This window comes from Myotis nattereri, assembly GCF_964212035.1.
Source record: "Myotis nattereri genome assembly, chromosome: 13".
NCBI lineage: Eukaryota > Metazoa > Chordata > Mammalia > Chiroptera > Vespertilionidae > Myotis > Myotis nattereri.
The window spans coordinates 43796836-43817501 of record NC_138088.1 but is presented as its reverse complement, the minus strand read 5'-3'; the positions used below and the strand labels follow the sequence as shown (position 1 = coordinate 43817501).

General features: G+C 49.8%; 1 protein-coding gene across 1 annotated transcript in view; it reads left to right on the top strand.

Moving 5' to 3' along the window:
- FBXW4 (F-box and WD repeat domain containing 4) overlaps positions 1-20666 on the top strand; it is a 77710-nt gene that overhangs the window by 56180 nt on the left and 864 nt on the right. The window contains exons 6-8 of the mRNA XM_081105281.1: positions 8477-8542; positions 19885-20025; positions 20472-20613. Of these exons, the coding sequence (XP_080961407.1) occupies positions 8477-8542; positions 19885-20025; positions 20472-20613 (349 nt within the window). The remainder of the gene's footprint in view (positions 1-8476; positions 8543-19884; positions 20026-20471; positions 20614-20666) is intronic.

The window sequence follows — 20666 nt, the reverse complement described above, 5'->3', positions numbered from 1 at the left end:
TTTATATCTGCTGTGAGGTAGGGCTCTAATTTTATTTTTTCCCCCAAATGTGTGTTCTAGGGCCTCTATATCATTTATTGATTAATTCATTTTTTATCTACTGTCTTTAAAGGCCACATTTAGGATCTACTAATTCCCTACAAATATATGAATATGGCTTTGGATTCTTTATTCTGATCCATTAATGTATTTGTCTGTTCCAGCATGAACATCATAATACACCTTTGTAGTATGTTTGACATAGAGTTACTTCTTTCTCATTGTTTTTTAAAAAATATATTTTTTTATTCTTGAGTATTTCCTCTTCCAGATAAATTTTACAATCAGTTGATTAAGCACAATCAGTATAATGGGACTGTACTGTACTTGTAGATTAATTAGAGGAGAACTGCTGGTTTTATCATCTTGAGACCTCGAATCCAGGAACATGATGTATCTCTCCACTTATTCAGCAATTCTATGTCCTTTGGTAAAGTTTTATAGTTTTTTTCCAATGGGGCTGTCTTGTTTGTTTGTTGTTGTTAGGATTATTCTTGGCTATTTTACAGTTTCTTCATTCTTTTTTTGTGAATAGATTTCTAATTACATTTTGGTTGGTGATTGCTGGTGTATAACTAACATCTGTGGGTATTTGCTATGTTCCATACACTGCTCTGAGCATCTTACACAGTTTTTACGACAAGCTTATGCATAGGTCCTTTTATTATTTCTGCGTTACAGATAGAGAAACTGGGCTTTAAAGAGGCTAAAAAATTCATCTAAGATCACACGGTCACTAGGTGGCAGAGGCAGAAGCCCTGAGCCTGCACTCCTTTCCACTATCCAATGCAGCATGCCAGCTACCTCATCCAATACTGATTCTGGCTATAATAATGTTTTAGTTGAGTCTGTTGGATTTTGTAGGTAGACAACTATATTGTGTGTAAATAATGACCATTTTTATTTAGTCTTTTTCCATGCCTCTTGTTGGATACATAGTTTTGTGAATATCTTATCATCATTTCTCAGGAAGTCTGACCCAGTCAGTTTTTCCTTTAGCACTGGAACATACTGCCATTTCTTTCTCTTGGGAGTGGGTGAAGCTGTTGTGTTTAGAGGCCAGGTATATGGAAAATAGAGTGTAGAAACTCTTCTTGCAGCCCCAACACACTTCTTGTTAAATTCAATAGATTGTATGTTATTCCATTGTACTGTGAGTTTTTATTTCCTATGTAGTTAATTTTTTCTCTGTATATTAATTCTGTTCTCCCATTGCTCGAGTTTCTAAGTTTCTGCTTCTTGAGTGGAGTGGGTACATTTGGGAACAAATGTGTCTGTACCTCCAGCCTCCTGATGTCGCGCGGGCCATGGTCTTGGCCAGGCTGACCTTCTACCATGGTGTGAGTGGGAAGTAACCATTTTGTGTTTCTGTGGAGGCATTTCCCAGGTGTGGGACTGCACGCCTCTGTGGGGAGCAGAAACCCTGCTTTGGTGGCCCTTGTTGGTTAGGGCTGCAGTATGAGGGCAAGCATTGGCATCCTCAGCCTCAGGACACTCTCTCTGGAGGCTGACCTAGGTGGTTATTTGCACCATCTTGTCCTGAGGCTGTGTGTGTGTGTGTGTGTGTGTGTGTGTGTGTGTGTGTGTGAGAGAGAGAGAGAGAGAGAGAGAGAGAGAGAGAGAGAGAGAGAGAGAGAGGAAGATGGATGACTGGGAGAGGTGTTCCAGGCCTCTGCCAGCTGTGGGGGTCTGTCTGTTCTCTGTTGCCTAGTGCCTAGTTGAGAAGGAGGCCAGTGGAGCCTGCTATTTTGATCTGGAGTTTCCTTCCTAACCTTGAGCTATGGTCAGTCCCAGAGCGTCAGCCCAAGCTGTGCCAGGCCACCTTTGCTGACACCTGCTCCAGCAGGCAGCTCATTATTGGTTTCACCTGCTCTTGGCCATGAGTCAGTGGACAGGAGTGTCTGGTTTTGTGTTTTCTACAAGATGTAAATAATGTTTTGGTCTTAAAAATGTAGCACACCCTCATTAAAGAATATTTGGAAAATAAAGAAAATTTAAGAGAAGAAAGAATTGCTAATCACTCTATTGCCAAAACACAATCACTTTTAGCATTTTAGTATGCTTCCTTCCACTCTTTCCTTTTCTATGTGCAGGCTATTTTTTTTCTGACATATAATCTTCTATAATAATAAAAGGGTAATATGCTAATTAGACCAGATGTCTTCCGGACGTCATTCCAGACGTCCTTCCTGACAAAGCCGGGGCTGGAGGGAAGCCAGCCTGGGTCCCGGGTGCCTGCTGGTGGCCAGAGGAGAGAAGCTGGGTGCCGGCGGGAAGCTGGTGCCGACAGCCCAGGTCCTGGATGGCGGATGGAAGCCCATGCTGGCAGCTGGGGGAAGGAAGGCCTACTCTTGCACGAATTTTCGTGCATCGGGCCTCTAGTTGACATATAACTTTATATTAGTTTCAAGAGTATGACGTAATGATTTGATATTTGTATACACCACAAAATGATCACCACAATAAGTCTAGGTACCATTCATCACCATACATAGTTACAAAATGTTTTTCTTCTGATGCAAACTTTTAAGATTTTCTCTCTCATAACTTTCAAATATGCAATGTGGTATTATTTATTATAATCACTGTGCTATACATCGCATCTCTATAACATTTATTTTATAATGGAAGTTTGTATCTTTTGACACCCATCACCCGCAACCCCCTCCCCTCTGGTAGCCACCAATCTGTTCTTTGTGTTTATGAACTTGTTTTTTGTTGTTGTTTTGATTTGCTTGTTTATTTTTTAAACTTATAATAGGTTTTTTTTTCCTCACCCAAGGATATTATTTCCATTGATTCTTTCAAAGAGAGTGGAGGGGAGGGAGGAGGTTAGGTGAGGGGGGGGGGAGAGAGAGAAAGAGAGAGAGAGAGAGAGAGAGAGAGAGAGAGAGAGAGAGAGACACTGATGTGAGAGAGACACATCGATTGGCTGCCTCTTGCATGCTCACTGACCAGGGCCAGGTTATCAAGCCTGTAACCGAGGCATGTACCCTCCACCTCCACCAGCAACTGAATTCATGACCCCTAGGTCCGAAGGCTGACACTCCAACCACTGAGCAAACTGGCCAGGGCAGTTATTTTAAAACTTATCATCCTTCTTCAATGCTGAGATGCCATCATTTCGTATTTTATTATAATATGTGTTATAGCTAACGTCTTTTAATATTCCACATATAAATGAAATTATAAGGTCTTTGTCTTTCTCTGATCTATTTAACTTAGCATATGCCCTCAAGGCCCATGTCTACTCATGTCCTCTGCCCATTTTTGTTGTTGTTTTGCTGTTGAGTTATATGAGTTCTCTATATATTTGGGATATTAACCCCTTGTCGGATATATGATTTGAAATAATTTCCCGTTTAGTGGGCTGCCTTTTCATTTTTGTTGATTGTTTCCTTTGCTCTCCAGAAGATTTTTAGTTCGATGTAGTCTCACTTGTTTATTCTTTCTTTTGTTAGTTTTGCTTTTGGAGTGAGATCCAAAAAAATTATTGCCAAGATTGATGTCAAGGAGCTTATGTTTCTTCTCTAGGAGTTTCATGATTTCAGGTCTTACATTCAAGTCTGTAATCCATTGTGAGTTAGTTTTCATGTTGGTATAATTTTGTGTATGGTTTCATTCTTTTGTATGTAGCTGTCCAGTTTTCCCAACACCATTTATTGAAGAGACTGTCCTTTCCCCATTGTATATTCTTGCCTCCTTTGTTGTTAAAAAATAATAATAAAGGTCTTATTATCTTTTAGTTTGACGAGCAAAATTGTGTTTACCTTTCCCTCCCTGGTCTTACAGCTTCAGTTCTGGGTATCTTCTCCTCCCTCCCCACCTTCATAGGCAGGCGCTACTGGAGATGCAGGTCCCATAAGCACGCTCCTGCCCCTAGCACTGATGTGACTCTTGGTCTTCTGGTCTGTGTATTGCATGCAGGTGGATGTTGGTTGGAGTGAACAAGATTTATTTGCCTCTCTCTCTTTTTTTTTTCTTTCTTTTCCAAGCCCATCTATTTCCCTTCCCCGCTGGGTGGCTCAGGGTGCCCTGTTGACTAGAATTTGGAAACTGGCTGCCTCACTCTTTCACCTGCCCCGGCCTATGTCTCTCCTCTTCTTGACTTCTGTTGACTTCCTGTTCCCACTCCGCTAGTTCCTCCCTCACGGTACTGTCACTGCACTACTGCTCCTGGCTTCCCCTCACTGGGTGAGTTTGCGTGACCTTCACACTGTATTCATGCTTCGGGACTTAGCCACTGCAATGATGTCAGTGGTGCAGGTTAGCAGATGGCGGCGGCAGCAATGAGACCTGACATGTTCTAATGACTCCCTCCTTCCCGTCCTTGCTGGCCAAGCCAGTGGAGGGGCAGGGGTTTCCTTGAAGCATTTTAGGAGGGGGCCAAGGGAAGTCAGGTTTGGGGGGGCTCCCAGGTGCTGATGAGGCCTGTGACCTTTGCTGCTATAATATCAGTGTTTCACAAGTGGGGCGGTTTAGGAGCCCACTTGCAGCCCATCAAAAATTGATTTAATTGCAATTTTTCCTCCAATTAGGAGCACTGGAGCCTGACTAATTGGAGTAATAGAGAGTAATAAGGCTCAGATAAAAAGCCTTCCTCGGCGGCCTTTGTATCTCGTGTCAGTGCCTGTCAGAGGTCAGAGAGCTTGCATATTCTATTAGGCAGCCCAGCCTTCATTTGTACAAATTAGTTTACCCAACAGTAATTAAAATGCCAATGCGGGTTGAAGAGAACTGAATACACTTGATGGGCATGTTGGTGAATGATGTGACAGCTCTGGTGGCCTCCCTTGCCAAAGTGTGTCAACCTCGGCTCAGAGGCGGCTGGGGCTCGGGCCAGCTGGGCGGCTCCGGGCCAGCCACGGGGCACAGCTGCTGAGCACGCCACTCTGTCGCTCCTCTCATCTTCCAGGTGGAGTCACTTGTTCATTTGTCCATTCATTCATTCAACAAGCATTTGAGGTTTCAGTATGTGTCAGGCATTATACTAGGTGCTGGGGAGAGAACTTATGTGGCAAGGGGTATAAAACCACCTGGGCTCTGGAATCAAGACTGACTGGGTTCAAATTCCAGTCCTCCTACTTGCTCCCTGTGTGAGCTAGAGCAGCTGACGTTACTGCTCTGTGCCTCAGTTTCCTCGTCTGTAAAATAGGGAAAGTAAAACCTACTGCACTGGGTTATGAAGATTAGATAGACTAATGCTTTTGAAACACTTGCTCAGAATCTGGCACCTAGCAAGTGCTCAATAAATTACTCACACCCAACTAATTTCCCTTCATACCTTTCTCTTTCTTCTGTGTTTTGTTATTTTCTATTCCTGCTGTCCTGATGTGAGGGCTCCTATGTCTACTGCTTGGGCCTGATACTGATCTCTGTGATGCCAGGTTTACATGACCTGGGGCCAGGGGGACAATAAGGTAGGAAGGGGATCTTGGCACAGAATGAGAAACTGTAAAAGACTGGCTCCTGTTAAGGGCTCTCTTGTCCAAAAAGAGTATAGTTTATGGAGTCAGAATGACTTTTAGACACTCAAGCTGAGAGTTTGTGCATTTGCATGTGTGAGACGAGAGAGTTTTGACATTAATTTTTAGGTACTGTTGGTATTTCTCATCTATTATCTGGTTGTGGTGCTTATTTCACTGCCCCAATGATATACAATAGTATATCATTGTCATGTGTCATTCAGGTCTGAGTCTGCTGATTTGGGAATTATTCCTTTAAGAAGCAGAGGGACCCCATTCATAGCCCGTGACTAGCTTCTTGGCCTTGTTGGCCATGAGCTCTGGAAGGCCCTTTCAGTTCAAGTCCACAGATTTGTCCTGAGCACTTCTTCTGGGTCAGGCACTCTGCTGGTCACTGGAATACACAAAAGAGCCACCAGCTATTTCATGATCTCAAAGGTAACATGGGAAGATAACCTCCCAAAAGGCCATTTGTCCCAAGAAGGTGAGATCCAAGTGTGGTAGGGACTCAGAGGAAGATGGCCAAGCCATCTGGGAGCCAGCAGCTTCTGCCTCTGCTGTCCCTGTCCCCAGGCGGCCCCATGGTTTGAGTTTGAGTCCTGCTGAGTATCCCCAGCAGAACCTGGCTCCAGATATGCTTGACTGTTGCTTGACTGTTTTTTTTTTTTGTTTTTTTTTTGCTGTGTCATATTTGATTAAACTCTTCGTGCCAGGCGGACTCTCTACTTCCCCTCCTTCCTTTCCTCCCTGCTTCACATGGTGAAGTGAGGGGAAGACAGCTTGTGGGAAGAAACGTTCATGGGTGTCATAACCAGACAGTTAAGAAGGGCCTTCGTGGGGCCTGCAGTTGAGAGGCTCCCCTCCTGGTGGCAGATGGACAGGGCCAGGGTGTGGGCAGGAATAGAGCAGCACAGGAGTCCCAGCAAAGTGTCCCCCTCCCCACCCCGGCCTGCTGGGAAGTCAGAGCTGTGGGAGTGGCAGGGATTCAGGCTCCAGGTGCCTATGCTCTCTGTTGACTGACCTTGATGCTCATTTAGGCCTGTGGCGGGGCAGAGGCCTGCCGCAGGTCTCCTTAAGAGATGTCTCTGCTGGCGCCCTTACCTGGCCCCAAATCTTCAAAAATCTGGAGAGCCCAATTGCCTGCTCGAACGACTTCCAAGTGGCTGTTATGTTTCCTACCCAAGGTAATTGGCTTTACCAGTTATTAATGGATTACCCTCCGAAGAAAATGTAGGGGGCGGTCAGGACACCACCTCCCAGCTTTGTAGTTTGGGTCTTCACTGTCCAGGGCCATTTCCCAGGCTGGGAGTCCCTTGGGAGATGACAGAGTGGCTGTTTGGGCACACTGCTCTAGTCTCATGGCTGCTGGCACTCCCATGGGTTGAGAGGAAGCTAGGATGATGGAGCATGTCCCTAGAGGAAGTCTTGGCTTGAGGCATGGAAGCCACAGGGTGGCTCCCGTGGCCATTTTGTCAGTCTGGGTTGAAAAGCAGACAACTGCCCTACAATTTTGATTGTAAATCAGTGGCTTGGCCAGTGCTTGCCCTAACATCTCCCTAGTCATAACTCGCAGGCCAAGTCCCCCCTTCCTCCTGCCCCCAGCCAAAGCCCCTGGCTTCTAAAGAGCCCTCTCTGCGGAAATCCATCTCCCCACTGACATGCTTGGATCAGAGAGCCACAGGTGCTGGGCAGGGCCAGGGTGGATGGGCTGCTGCCCCGCATTGCAAACATGTCATTAGTATGTCCAGTCCCTCTCCCCCCATGCCTGACATGTAGGGACATGGCCCGGCCCTGCCCCGGGCTCCTGAGTGACACAACTGCTTTCAGCTCTCCTGCTTGCAGTTTAGGTTTTCAAGCCCTGGGTTCCTGTAGGCTTCCCCTCCCCTCCCCACCCCTGCCAAATCCTCTAACAAAGGAGTGGCCTGGTTCGGAGGTTCAAGTTCTAGTCCTAGCACTACAGCCAGCCTGGCTCGTTGCACAGACCCTTCTCACTGGGCTGGTGCCTGCACTTAAGTTGAAACTCTGCAGATTGTATTTGTTGAACTTTTTAGGCCAGTGATGGCGAACCTATGAACTCATTTTTTTGGTTGATTTTTCTTTGTTAAATGGCATTTAAATATATAAAATAAATATCAAAAATATGTCTTTGTTTTACTATGGTTGCAAATATCCAAAAATTTCTATATGTGACACGGCACCAGAGTTAAGTTAGGGTTTTTCAAAATGCTGACACGCCGAGCTCTAAAGGTTCGCCATCACTGCTTTAGGATTTAAGAGAGACTCTGGGAAAGATGGGCAGAGCGTTCCTCTCACCTGCCTCTTGGCAACGTCTGTCCTTGTCCTCTAAACTCTGCCTGACTCCCATCCCACTCCGCAGCGGCCCTGGCTGCCTGGCCTCTGACATTCCCAGCGCTCCCACCTTCATTTCATCTTTTCATATGGTTACTCACCTCTCACCATTTTCTTTCTCTGATTGGTGCCTTTACATCTGCCCTGTGCTTGGACCACATTACCAGATACCCTGGGCTCTGAAAACCTTCAAGAATGCCCCCACCCCCTCAGCTCTGGAAGGGCATCACCGTCCAGCACCCAGCAGCCTGTTCCAGGAGACCATTCCTGTGCGATGGCTTTGTGAACTTCATGCAGCTGAAGCCTGAGAGGCTTGCTTCTCTTGGCCTCAGAGTTGTGCACCTAGAGATGATTTTTTATGGTGGCAGAGACCATGCAGCTACGTCAGAGTGGCAAGCTCAGCCATCGTGAACCTGTGGTTTCTCTGTGCAGGCAGCTCTGGGAGGTTACAGCCCTCACCGTACTTCCCACTACCCCTCTGATGGCTCTCTTGGCTGCTTCTCTCATCCTGGCTTAACCCCAGAACCCCTTGGAGAATGAGCACTGCGCCGTCAACTGTGTAGCCATTTCCGCCACAAGTTCTGACAAGCCAGACCTGACTCTGCTCTCCTTTTGTTTGGCAGCTCTTTTGTGACCGGAACGGCTTGTTGTGGGCACTTCTCACCCCTAAGAATCTGGGACCTCAACAGGTAAGAGATTCCTTAGCCCACCATGGCTTGCGGTGGGGGAGGGGCTGGAGCTGCCAGGGCGGCAGTAGGGAGAGCTGGTGGAGCAGCCCCCCTGCAGGTGGCTGCCCAGAGATCCGGGAGAAGGCTGGGAAGCACTCCTGCCCCGAAACTCAGTACAGCCTCTGCTGTGGTACCTTCTCATGTGGAATCGTTCTGTTAGCTTGAGGAGACTGTTAAAGTGATTTATAATTGGTAAATAATTTCATGTGAAATTTATAACAACAGTTTGGATTTATGATACTTTTTCTCCGGGGAGTGCCTATGTGGCTACATAAAATCCCATCTATCCTCAGAGATGGCTTTTCTAAAATAAAGATATTTTGGAAGTGGCCTACAGACCCATAAAAAGAATTATACAGAACAGTTAAAATACATCCAGGTTTTATTTATTTCTCTGTCTTGGCAGGCTTGACACACTCCCATCTGATTACCTGCCATTCTATCGTATGGTTTTCAAAAATTTTTTATTTTGAAATAATTATAGATTCATATGAAATAACGCCTTACACAGTATAATATTAAAACCAGGAAATTGACATTGGTACAGTCCACAGACCCTTACTCAGATTGCACGTGTGTGTGTGTGCGTGCACGCACGCAGGTAGGTGTAGTTCTTTCCAATTTTACCCGGTGTGTAGATTCAGGTAATCACTGCTGCAAAAGATACAGAACTGTCTGTTCCGTTAGCACAAAGATCCCTCATTTACCCTTTATTATCATACCCATGCTCCACTCCCTGTAGTCCCTCATCGCTGGCAACCACTTGTATTCCTCATCTCTATAATTTTTCCATTTTGAAAGTATTAAATAAGTGATATAGTATGTAATCTTTTGATATGTCCCCCCAGCATAATTCTCTTGAGACCCATAGAAGTTGTTACATGTGTAAATAGCACTTTACTTTTTATTGCTAAATATAGTATACTAGAGGCCCAGTGCACGAAATTTGTGCATGGGTAGGGTCCCTAGGCCTGGCCGGCAATCAGGGCTGATTGGGGCCTTCCTTCTGGCTGCCAGCCAGGGCCTCCCTTCGTTTCACGCCAACCCCTGGTGGTCAGCACACGTCATAGTGAGTGATCCAACTCCTGGTCGGTTGAACTCCTGAGGGGACACTTTGCATATTAGGCTTTTATATATAGACTAGAGGCCCACTGCATGAAGAGATTCGTGCAATAGGCCTTCCTTCCCCTGGCTGCCGGCACCGGTTTTCCTCCAGCACCTGGGACCCAGGCCTTTGGTCCGGCCGCAGCGAGGCTTGGCTTTAGTCTTCACTCCAGCCAGAGCCTTCAGTCTTCGCGCCACACCTGCGTATGCAAATCAACCGCCATCTTTATTGGGTTAATTTGCATAGTCGCTCTGATTGGCTGGTGGGTGTAGTGGAGTGACACCAATTTGCATGTTTCTCTTTTATTAGTGTAGATAGATTCTCAGCTATGGATGTAACCAAGTTCCTTTCCCCATTGAACAGAATTCACCCATTGAAGGGCATTTGGGTTGTCTTCATTTTCTTAACTATTGCAGATAGAGTTGTAATGAACATTTGTGTGCAGGCTTTTGTGTGGACTTACAATTTCATTTCTTTGGGATTAATGCCCAGGAGTACAATTGCTGGGTCATTTGGTAAGCGTATGTTTAGTTTTTATTACCTGCCAAATTGTTTTGAGTATCTTAACTATTTTATATTCTGACCCTAGTGTATGAAAGATCTAGTTTCTTCACATCCTCAGTGGCATTAGGTATTGTCAATACTTTTTTTTCCCCCCGTCAAGTCTAAGAACTCTTCACCTCTCCCTAAGCACCTACCGTCTGGCTTCAATGCCATAATGAGCAATGAGGATGTGCTCATCTTGCGTTTCCCTTGCCTCAGTTGCTCTAGCTTGTCTTCTCCTTTTGTCTCCATCTTCCCAGAAAAGTCTTAGCCATATCTTTTTTCCTGAAGTATCCATTGTGCTATAACACATAATTAAATAAGGTGTTCTCTACAACATTCTCTTGATGATCATCCAGCTGCAGAGGTAGGAAACTCGCAACTTCACCAAATACCACATTACATCCTTGGCCAGCTCTGAGACTTAGAGTGCCTCCTGTCATCGAGGGTTGATCTGCTTCCTGGAGGTGTGATCCCAACACGAAGCAAGTTGAACCTCTCCTCTGAAGACAGGCCTTTAGATTTCAGAAACCTTTGGTCTTGCTCCTCCAGGGTCTTCTTCTTTGTGGGCCAAAAGTCCAAGACTCTTTAGTTGTTGCTCATAAACATAATAGATCAGTTGGGTGCTTTTGTCTGTAAGTAATGCAGAACTAATTCAAAGTGGCTCAGACAATAGAGGAATTATTATTATTGTCTTATATGACCAGGAGTCCAGAAGTTGGCTAGTGAGCTGGTTCCAGGATTGAGGGATTCAGTGGTTCAATGAGACCATGAGGCCCATTTTCTCTTCTGCTTTCTGTTTTGCCACCCGTCAAGGTGGCTTTTGCCCTTGCCCACAGGTTTGTTTACTAAAGGTCTTCCAACTCATAAGGCAACACCCAAAGGGAAGAGGGAAGGAAGAAGACATGTACTTGCCTGGGGCCCCTTTTTAAGATGAGGAAGCCCTTCCTAGGAGCTCCCAAGCCGGCTTGTTGTATTTAGTGAGCCAAAGGTGTATTCTAGCACTCACCCTGAATCAAACTCTGTCATGGGAAATGGAATGACCAGTCCAGGTTCACCTCTAGGCCTGGGGAAGAGCTCAGCTTCCCACCATGCACCTTGGCAGTGGGGGAGGAGGAGGAAGGCACATAATCAGGGTTTGGTCAGCAAGAAAGAAAGAGAGGAATAGCAAAGAGCCCAAATGAGAATGGGTACAAGATACCTTGAAGGTTGAGTAATCTTCGAGTGTTGGTCTCACGCCTGTTTTAGGACCATTCTTACCTGAAAGTTTCTCTGATTTATCTGGTTTAATTCCCCTTAAAATGGGGTGTTCATAACTGAGTACTGAACATAGCAGGTGTGGGCTGAGTGGTGGGTGCTATCATTGCCCTTATTCCAAATCTTCTGCTTTTGTTATTATAGCTGATTGTATCACACTGTTGCCCGAGTAGCTAAAACTTCCAAGGACTCCTTTGTTTGTAGCCCCTGGGATGTTGGAGTTCCTGCAGTCTGTGAAGGTTATTCCCATGGCTCATTCTGCCAAACTCGTGCTACTGGCAACTTCTTGTATCTGAACGGGGCTGAGGAAGGAGCCCCTCCTCTGGTGTGTGATGGGGAGGCTGTGAGGAACGACAGAGGGAGCACAGGCTGTGGTCAGACAGACCTGGGTTCTAGAACCGACTCTGCTGCTGATTAATTCTATGACATGGGGGGCCTCTCTGAGCCTCAGCCTCCACATTTGCAAATGGGATCTAATTATCCCTACTTAACAGAACCAGTATAAAAAATTTATTTTTAACAAGTACCCACACAATGCCTGTCACCTTGGGGTCAGTCAACCACTCAAACTGTCTACTTCCCTCTCTTCCTACCCATCCACAGCTGTCTCCCACATTGGCACCTGGTGTTTGTGGAGGCTCACCCTTTCAATCCTCTAAATATTTGTGGCCTATGACCAGTGGAGGGTGAGGGTGAACATGCTGACCTCATGGCATAGAGAATGCACTTGACAGTAAGGCTGTAAGTCACAAAGATGGGCATTTCTGCTGAAGGTCAGTTTTACTAGACCTGGTCTTTGGCATCATCACTGGCCTGGGCCCAGGATGGTGGACAAGCCAGCAAGGTGGGCGGGGGGGGGGGGGCGCACTGCCATGGCCCATGGCCCAGCTTTATCTTGAGGTTGAGTAATCTTCGAGTGGCCTCTTTTGCCTGTAGTTGCCTTGGCAGGGTGGGGGGTAATGCCTGGGCACAGATTTATGATCAGGATGGAGTTCTGAGGCACCAATCCTTGAAAGGCATTCTTTTATGAAATCCCTTGGCCTCACTCATCCCAAACACAGTTTTTACAGAACCCAGAAAGAACCCAAATGAAAATGGGTACAAGATAGTTATGGCCTCGATTCTCACTGGAATCAGACAAGCAGCAGCCACTGCACCCTCTGGCCAGCCTACCCATGGGTGTCACTTGGCATTGCCACCTTTCTAGCCGCCGTAACTCCCCTCCTCACCACTGAGAGCAGCCAGGCTTGTTTTAAACGTCTCTCCTGTCCCCAGGGGAGCTTGGAGGACCCAGTGCAGGGTCTGGGGAACGATGCCCTGGTGGAGGCATCTGCTTTTGGAGGGAGGAAATGGATGGTCAGGATGACTGTGTGTAGCTGTCTTTCCCAGAGAAGCCCGAGCAGATAATAAAGCCATGTAGAAAATAGGATTAAGGTAATGAACAGGCAGGACAGAGTTTGATCTTTCAATAACGCCAAAGCCTGACTGACAGGCCAATCTGGAAGGTGGAGCAACATCGCCGGCAGGACTCAGCGGTGGGGCGGTGTGCGGTGCTGGGTGGATTCTTTTGCTTTTAACCTGTCACTGCTGAAACTTGAGGAGCACTGGGATTTTCCTTTTATGTGTGCAATGACTTGGGGGGAGGAGTATGGAGGGGCCGTTTTGCTCTGAGCATCACCCCTCCAGGGGCTGCCCTCAGGATGGTGGCCTGGGACATAGCTTGGAAGTGTAGGTGCCCTGCTGAGTATCAGTGCTTCCTCAGGCAGCCTAGCTACTTACAACGCCTGGGGACCCCTTTCAAGGTCACATGACTCCCTCGGCCCTTCATTCCATCAAGACTCCTGGAGAGGGGAAGTCCTGCTGGAGCACACAGGTCAGAGGGCAGCTGTCGCACACAGCCATTGCCTAGATGTCAAGGAACTTGGTGTCCCCCCTTCCCTTCCTCTCTCCTGGAGCTAGGGACCCTGGACTGGGCCCAAGTGTAGGATTTCTAACCTGTCTGAACCAGGCAGAGAGAAGGATGGAGTTCTGCGGCATCAGAACCTGCTCCTGAGGGTAGATGCTCTGTAGGCCCAGTCCCCAGCCCTCAGGACCTCCATCCTGACAGACAGTGCGAACAGCCAACCACTGAAGTGTCCTTAGCTAGGCCCTGGGGTCCCATCAAGCTTAAAGTACTGTGCCAGGGCCATCCTGTTCCCGAGCCTGAGGTCTACAGGAATCAAGCATTGAGCCAGGCCAATGGCTAGGCCCCAGGGAAGGTGTTGTCTTTGTGGGGACTGCCTCCCACTGATAGAAAACTGGGGGAGGGGTATCTGACTGGCCTGATATCACACACACCCCTTCCCCAGGGCTTGTTCTTGCTGTGGGTTATACTTTTCTGCCAAGGGACATTTGAGCTGGATCTAGCATTGGTGCCCTGAGAACAGGGCACAGTGGTCACCCTGGTGGTGGTGGGCAACAGGATGAAGAGGCCTGTGATCCCAGACCTGGAGGTGTCATAGTGGGTCCAGCCATAGCTCTAAGCCAGCCTGGGGACTGTCAGGTAGGGAAGGGGTGGCTGGCTACTACTCCGAGGGCATTGAGGGTTTGAGTCCTTGGCTAGGCACTGTGCTGCCTTGTGCGTGACCATAGGCATGACCCCTGCACTCCTCCTCCTCTCCTCTTGCGGCCGGGGTCATCCCCAGTTCCCCATTACTCCTCTGTTTCCTTCTTAAAGCCCCTAAGTCTCCTTTCTCAATGAAGGCTGGGCAGCAGGCTTCTCACATTCTGTCAGGGGCCCTCGGGGCCTTTGCTCCATCTGACACCCTGGATTAACCCTTCTGTCTCCTGAAACCCTGCTCACACTTTAGCATAAACAGCATCTCCATCATGAAGCGCACCCTGATCCTGACCCCTGTGGCTGGACTTGGTGGCTGAGAGCACTCAGTGGGCCACCTTGTCAGCCACCATGTGGCCTGGTGGTGAAGCCCCCTTTGGGCTGGGAACTTTATCTTGGGACCTTGGACTGAGCACAGGAGCTGCATTTCAAGGCATCTCCTCGCGTTCGGAATGGCAAGGGCCCGTCGGCAGGAGGAGCGGGTGTCCTGAGTGCAGGCTGGGCTGCTGAGGGCACCATTAGTGCCCATCCCCGCCAGGTGTGGCTTTGTCTCTGCCCCAGGCCCTCCGCCTCCACCCAGGCAGGGGGCCTGCCCTCCGTCAGGCTGATTATGGGAATTGCCCCTCTTTAAAGTACCTGCCTTCTCCTTTGAAAGTATTACTGACAGCTTTTTTCATTTTCTTTTTTCTTTACCTCTTTAAGGAACCCTATAATTTCTTTTTCTTTCTTTCTTTCTACCCCCCTTTCCTTTTTCTTTCTTGTCCCCTCTGTCCTCCTGAACTCTTTGAAATTGGCTCTCTGCCCACTGACACCAAACTGATACTTTGCGTTTCACTTCTCCTTATCCCTTTATGGCAACAGATGTTGAAATTTTGTATCCTTTTATCTGCCCGCTGCCCCTTCCTGTAATTACGGTCCCCTTGTTAGCAGTACAAAGTGGACTGCCTGGCCTTTGAGTCATTGTGTCTGAACATGTGTGCATGGGCGGTGCTGGAGGCCATGCACGCGTACACACATGTGAGAGGCTGTGTGCTTGGCAAGGGCCCTTCCCTCTCACCTGGCAGGGCTGGGGCGGACGAAGCTTTCATGGGCTTCTCATCACCACTTCGCGGGACCTGTCTGCTTCCTTGGTTCTCTTGCTCTCCCCACCAGAGGGTGGACTAGGACAGCCACTCCCTGCTCAAAAGCCTAGCAGCTCTCTGCCCCTCCTGGAGTTCATGGCAGCTGAGCAGTATGTCCACCATGGCCTGGGAACCAGGTCATACCAACTTGCCCCCCTCGCAGACCAAGCCTCTAACTAAACCAGATTGCCAACCAGGCGCCCCGCTCTGCACTTTTGTTGTTGCTGGTCCTTCACCTGGGCCAGTGGTCGGCAAACTCATTAGTCAGCAGAGCCAAATATCAACAGTAAAAGGATTGAAATTTCTTTTGAGGGCCACATTTTTTAAACTTAAACTATATAGGTAGGTACATTGTTATTAACTTAATTAGGGTCCTCCTAAGGCTTAGGAAGAGCCACACTCAAGGGGCCAAAGAGCCGCATGTGGCTCGCAAGCCACAGTTTACCAACCACGGACCTAGGCCATCCCCTCTCTCTGTCATTGCCTGTCACAACCCTGTCACTCACTGAATCACTGAGTCTGCGCCCCTAACACTTGCTTTCATCTCCTTCTGGTGCCACCAGGTCACACCTTGTATTGGTAGTTGGATACGAGGCGGACTTCTCTCCCTCAACCTTGCCTCTCCCTAAAGTGCCTTGTGTACAGAAGGGGCTTAGTAAATGGCTGTTGGTCAAGGAAAAGAAGAGAGAAAGAAGGGGAGGAAGGAGGGAAGGAAGGGAGGGAAAACCTCCCACTTTCTTAGCAACCATGTTGGGCCCAGCTTATGCCTATAGGCCATCTATCTCCTGGGAATAGAAGATACATAGAAGGTTGAACTGTTTGTCATCTTCCCACCCATTCCCTCCACCAAAAGCCATTGTTGCATTTTGTGGTAGCACATGCAAGATGGCGTGTCTTCACCCCCAAACAGATTCAGGAATGAGCACCCATAGGATCTCCAGGGAACATCACCAGGAACCCAGTACATTAATAGTGTCTGTAAAATGGTGTGTGGGCCACAGGAATTCTTAGATGTGGGCAGGCAGGTGGGAGCCAGGGGGCATTTCAGGGCACTTAAGCACAGGAGGACTTTCTATGGGGAAGTGTCCAGAGGCTGGGATGAGAGGTCTCAGGGGAGGGAGGGAGGGAAGAGAGAGGGGAGCAGGGTACCAGGCTTCCTGGCTCTTCAGGGCCCAGACTGGGAGTGGTGGGATGTTTCTGCTAGAGTCTGCCCTACCTTGCCCAACTCCAGCCTGGCACTCAGGGCCCCTCCCAGGTCAGACATCTGGGTCTTCAGGGCTAGCACTTACCTTCTGTTATTTTTCCCATAAAGATGGTCATGGGGTGGGGGTGGATCAGGGTCTTATTTACATTTTTCTCCTCCCTGACTATTAGGGAGTTCCTCTCTTTCTTCCCACTGCCCTCCAGCATCAGTGGAATTGCCTGGGAAGCAGGGTGGGTTGGGCCAGGGAGACCTTATTTCCCTCCTCAAGGGTCCCTGGGATGAGGCCCTACATAGCCAGGCTGCGAACACATTTCCTTCAGGCTGTCCTCCCTGCCTGGTCGCATTCATCAGGATCACAGGGGCGGCCCCATCTGTCTTTATCTTTCCCTGGGTCGAGAGAGAATTGCTGGAGTCATGCTTGGGGGAGGCTGGGTGAGGAGGCTCCCCCCTCCACACCCCTCCCCAGCCCTCAGCAGCTCCTGGAGGCCCGGGCTTTGTGCACAGGAGTTGGAAGGGAATGGACTTTTTGTCCGGCCGTCTATAGTGACAGACCCTGCCCTTGCTCCTGTCTTGGCCTGGGCTCTGAGCAGCAGCCCGGCTCCCACACAGGTTGTTCCACAGCCAAGGCAATGCACCCCTCCCGCCCCCCACAGTGACAGGCCCAGAGGCATTCTTAACATTCTTTCCAGAGAAAAGGGGTGAAACGTCTGAATTTGGGGGTCACCATGTTATACAAATTGCAATCTAATCGTTTTTTTGTTTTTTTACAAAAATACACTTGCAGTAAGAAAAGGAGCTCGGAGGAGGGGCTGGCGAGACAGACAGCTTGCTTTGTCCCCCTCCCCCCAAAGTTTGGGGCTATTGTCAGCCAGTCTCTCTCCCTCCACCACAGCAGACAAGCTAGAGTTTTCTAGTTAAATTGGTCCTGGGGTAGGGGCCACAAAGGGCCCACGGTGCCATTTCTGTTTGTTTTCCCAAATCAAAACCCCAGCAGGGCTCCTGTGGTACTGCTGGGCCGCTATTGGGAGAGACTGGCCATTCCCCAGAGCGCGGTGTCCGTTTATGCTCTGAACTTAACCGCACGAGCACTGCACAACAGCCTTGAGGGTCCAGGCCCAGAGACAAGAGAAATTGTATCTTTTTATTGGCCCATGTAAAGTGTGTGTGGCCATTAGAGAATCGGAGAAGCGTGCACCAGCAAGAAAACTCCTCAGCCCGGCCAGGCTGGGCTGGCAGACGGGCTTTCAAGGACCTGTCCTGGCCCCAGGGGCTGAGGCTCACGCTTGCTCTTGGGTCTCGTCCGCAGGGCAGAGTTCTGTGTTTCTTTTTTTAATATATTTTTATTGATTTCAGAGAAGAAGGGAGAGGGAGAGAGAGACTGAAACATCAATGATGAGAGAGAATCATTGATCGGCTGCCTCTTGCACATCCCCTACTGAGGGCTGAGCCCATAACCCGGGCATGTGCCCCTGACCGGAATCGAACCTGGGACCCTTCAGACCACAGGCTGACGCTCTACCCATTGAGCCAAACCAGCTAGGGTGATTCTGTGTTTCTTATTGCAGATGTTGTGGCTGACACTTTCCAGTGGTGGCTCAGACATGGGGGCATGGACCCAGGTTGGCAACTTGGTCTGGGTGTGGCCCTTATGCTGCTGACCCTGCCATGGATGCCCAGCTCTGCTTCCCTTTCAACCCTGGGACCAGCAGTGGGCAGGCAGAGCCATGCTGGGCTTCACACCCCCAACTCTACTGCCTTTCATCTTCTATTTCAAACAGACAAACATGAAATTACTTCTACAGATTAAAGGGGAGAGCTCCTCAGTCATTCCTGAAGGCCTCGCTAATGGAGGGGCAGGGCCCCCAATCTGGAAGGAGAGGGAGGACTGTGGAGCAAAACAGCCCCTACCCGGTGTGCACAAATCTGCACGTGTGCCCATGAGAGAGACCAGCCGCCTGCAGGGCTCCCGCCTGCCCAGCCGGGGCAGTCATGGCTAGTGAAGGGCTTCCTGGGAGCCCGGTCTGTGATCTCTAGGAGCCGCTGATCGGGAGAGGGGGCTTTCCGCCTGATCCTTCTCGGGATTCTCCCGACACCCCTCTCCCGACACAGGCTTCTCCTGTGCTCCTCCCTGGGAAGGAGGCGGGGGGACAGGGTGCTGACGTAGGGCCTAGCCCCCCACCAGACAGCAGCCGTGTACCTTGCTGGGGGTCATGTCTCTGTCCAGGGCTCCAGGGGAAAGGCAGAGTGGGCAGAGAGGAGCCCACAGCCTCCTCCTTTACTCCTTCAGCCTTCAGGGAAGATGGTGGCTCCAGTGGGGAGAAGGAATGAAGAGGGGCAGCATCTGTGTGAGGTGGAAGGACTAGAGCTGAGGGCCACATTCACACGTGACTGGCAGCCCCATCAGCCTTAAGCCCTTTGATTAACACTCTTTGGGCCAAAGCTGGGCTGGTGCGACCACGAAGTCCTCCCGCTCCGTGCCCAGCCTCTTACCTGTGAGTCCCTGGGAAGTATCCGAGAGCCCAGCATCTTTTGGTTGAAGCTGAGGAATGGGGTCTGGAGGGTGCCCCTCTTCTTCATTTCCCCCAGTCATTCTGCAAACTCACTGCTCCTACCCGTCCCCTAGCCATAGGGATTAGCGGGTGCACTTGATGTTGAGGGGTAGTTGCTAGGGCCAGGAGGCCCCCCTACATGGTTGCTAGGGGTCTGGCATCAGGCGAGGGGTCTGCCCACTGCCGCGGTCACGGAGGGAATTACACAGTCACAAAGAAATTGTTCTTCTCAGTAATCTGCTCTTGGCCACCGGGAGGGGTGAGGGTGGGGAGCAAGCTGGAGCCCAGCAGGCTGGGGGCTGTGATCACAGAGGCGTGCTCGCCCCGGGCTGGGGGCCAGCCTGGCCAGGAACACCAGGGACCAGCCCGCTAAGCTGCTTTCTCAGCGATTTCTGTCCCCAGACACAAAGGTGTTTACTTGTTTTAACATCTCCTGGGACTCCCCTTCTCCCTTTGTGTGGTCTTTATCCCCAATGAGGTTTGAGCCCCAGATTACAGGCGGGAATTAAGGCATTGGACTCAGGCAGCTCAGAACTGCATGACCTGCAGGATCAAGGAGTATAAAGTAACTGTGTGTGTGTGTGTGTGTGTGTGTGTGTGTGTGTGTGTGGTGTGAGGGGCAACCCCTTCAGCAAGGGCCATTCATCCTCCGGCAGAGGAGAGGCTGGGTGGCGGGTGGCCAGTGTGCAGGTGTGATGGAGGGGCTGATGGTGATTGATTGAGGCCTTTAGCTGGGGGGAGGGACTGGGGTGGGAGGGAAGGGAGTCTGGGGCATCTCCTCCCTCAGCCCCCCTTCCTAAGGGAGTCTAATTCTAGCTCAGGAAGGAGAGCTGCATTTCCTTAGGGACTGAAGCCATTTGGAGGTTCAAAGGATCTGTGTGGGCCAAGGTGGGACAGTGGCTCATCCTCTGCCCCTCTCTCTCCCCAGTGGGCAGCTGATGACACACCTGGGCAGTGACTTTCCCCCAGGGGCTGGGGTGCTGGACCTCATGTATGAGTCCCCTTTCACGCTCCTGTCCTGTGGCTATGACACCTACGTTCGATACTGGGACCTCCGAGCCAGTGTCAGGTGAGTGTGCTGGGCAGGACAGGTGGTGGGAGACCTATGTCAGTCTCGGTGGGAGGAGGACAGACTCCATGTCAGGGACCGGTAGGGAGCAGCCGGCAAGGTCAGATGAAGCTTGGACTTCCCACCTGGGAGAGCGTAGCCGCCAGGACCTGACCAGAGCCTCGGGAGCTGAGGGTGCCGTCCCTCCGCATTCTGTCCCAGCCTTCCTACCTCTCCAAGGCTCACAGGCCCTGTGACATGTAGTCAGCCATGTGGAACACAAACGAGGGCAAAGCTACCCTGGGGTCTGGAGTTTGATAAGAAAGAGACCTTTACTGAGGAGGCTTTCCCCCATTAAGGCTGCTTTTTAAAGAATTTGGTGATTCAGCCTCTCCCCCAGCCAGAATGGGGAAGTGGGGTGGAGGGAGGGCATCCTGAGCTCCCCTGCATCGCCTCTTCCTGGACAGGAAGTGTGTCATGGAGTGGGAGGAGCCCCACGACAGCACCCTGTACTGCTTGCAGACGGATGGGAACCACTTGCTGGCCACAGGTTCCTCCTACTACGGGGTTGTACGGCTGTGGGACCGGCGCCAAAGGGCCTGCCTACACGTAAGCATCCCGCCTACCTCACGCACACCTCCCGGAAGCCAGCACTCATGTTT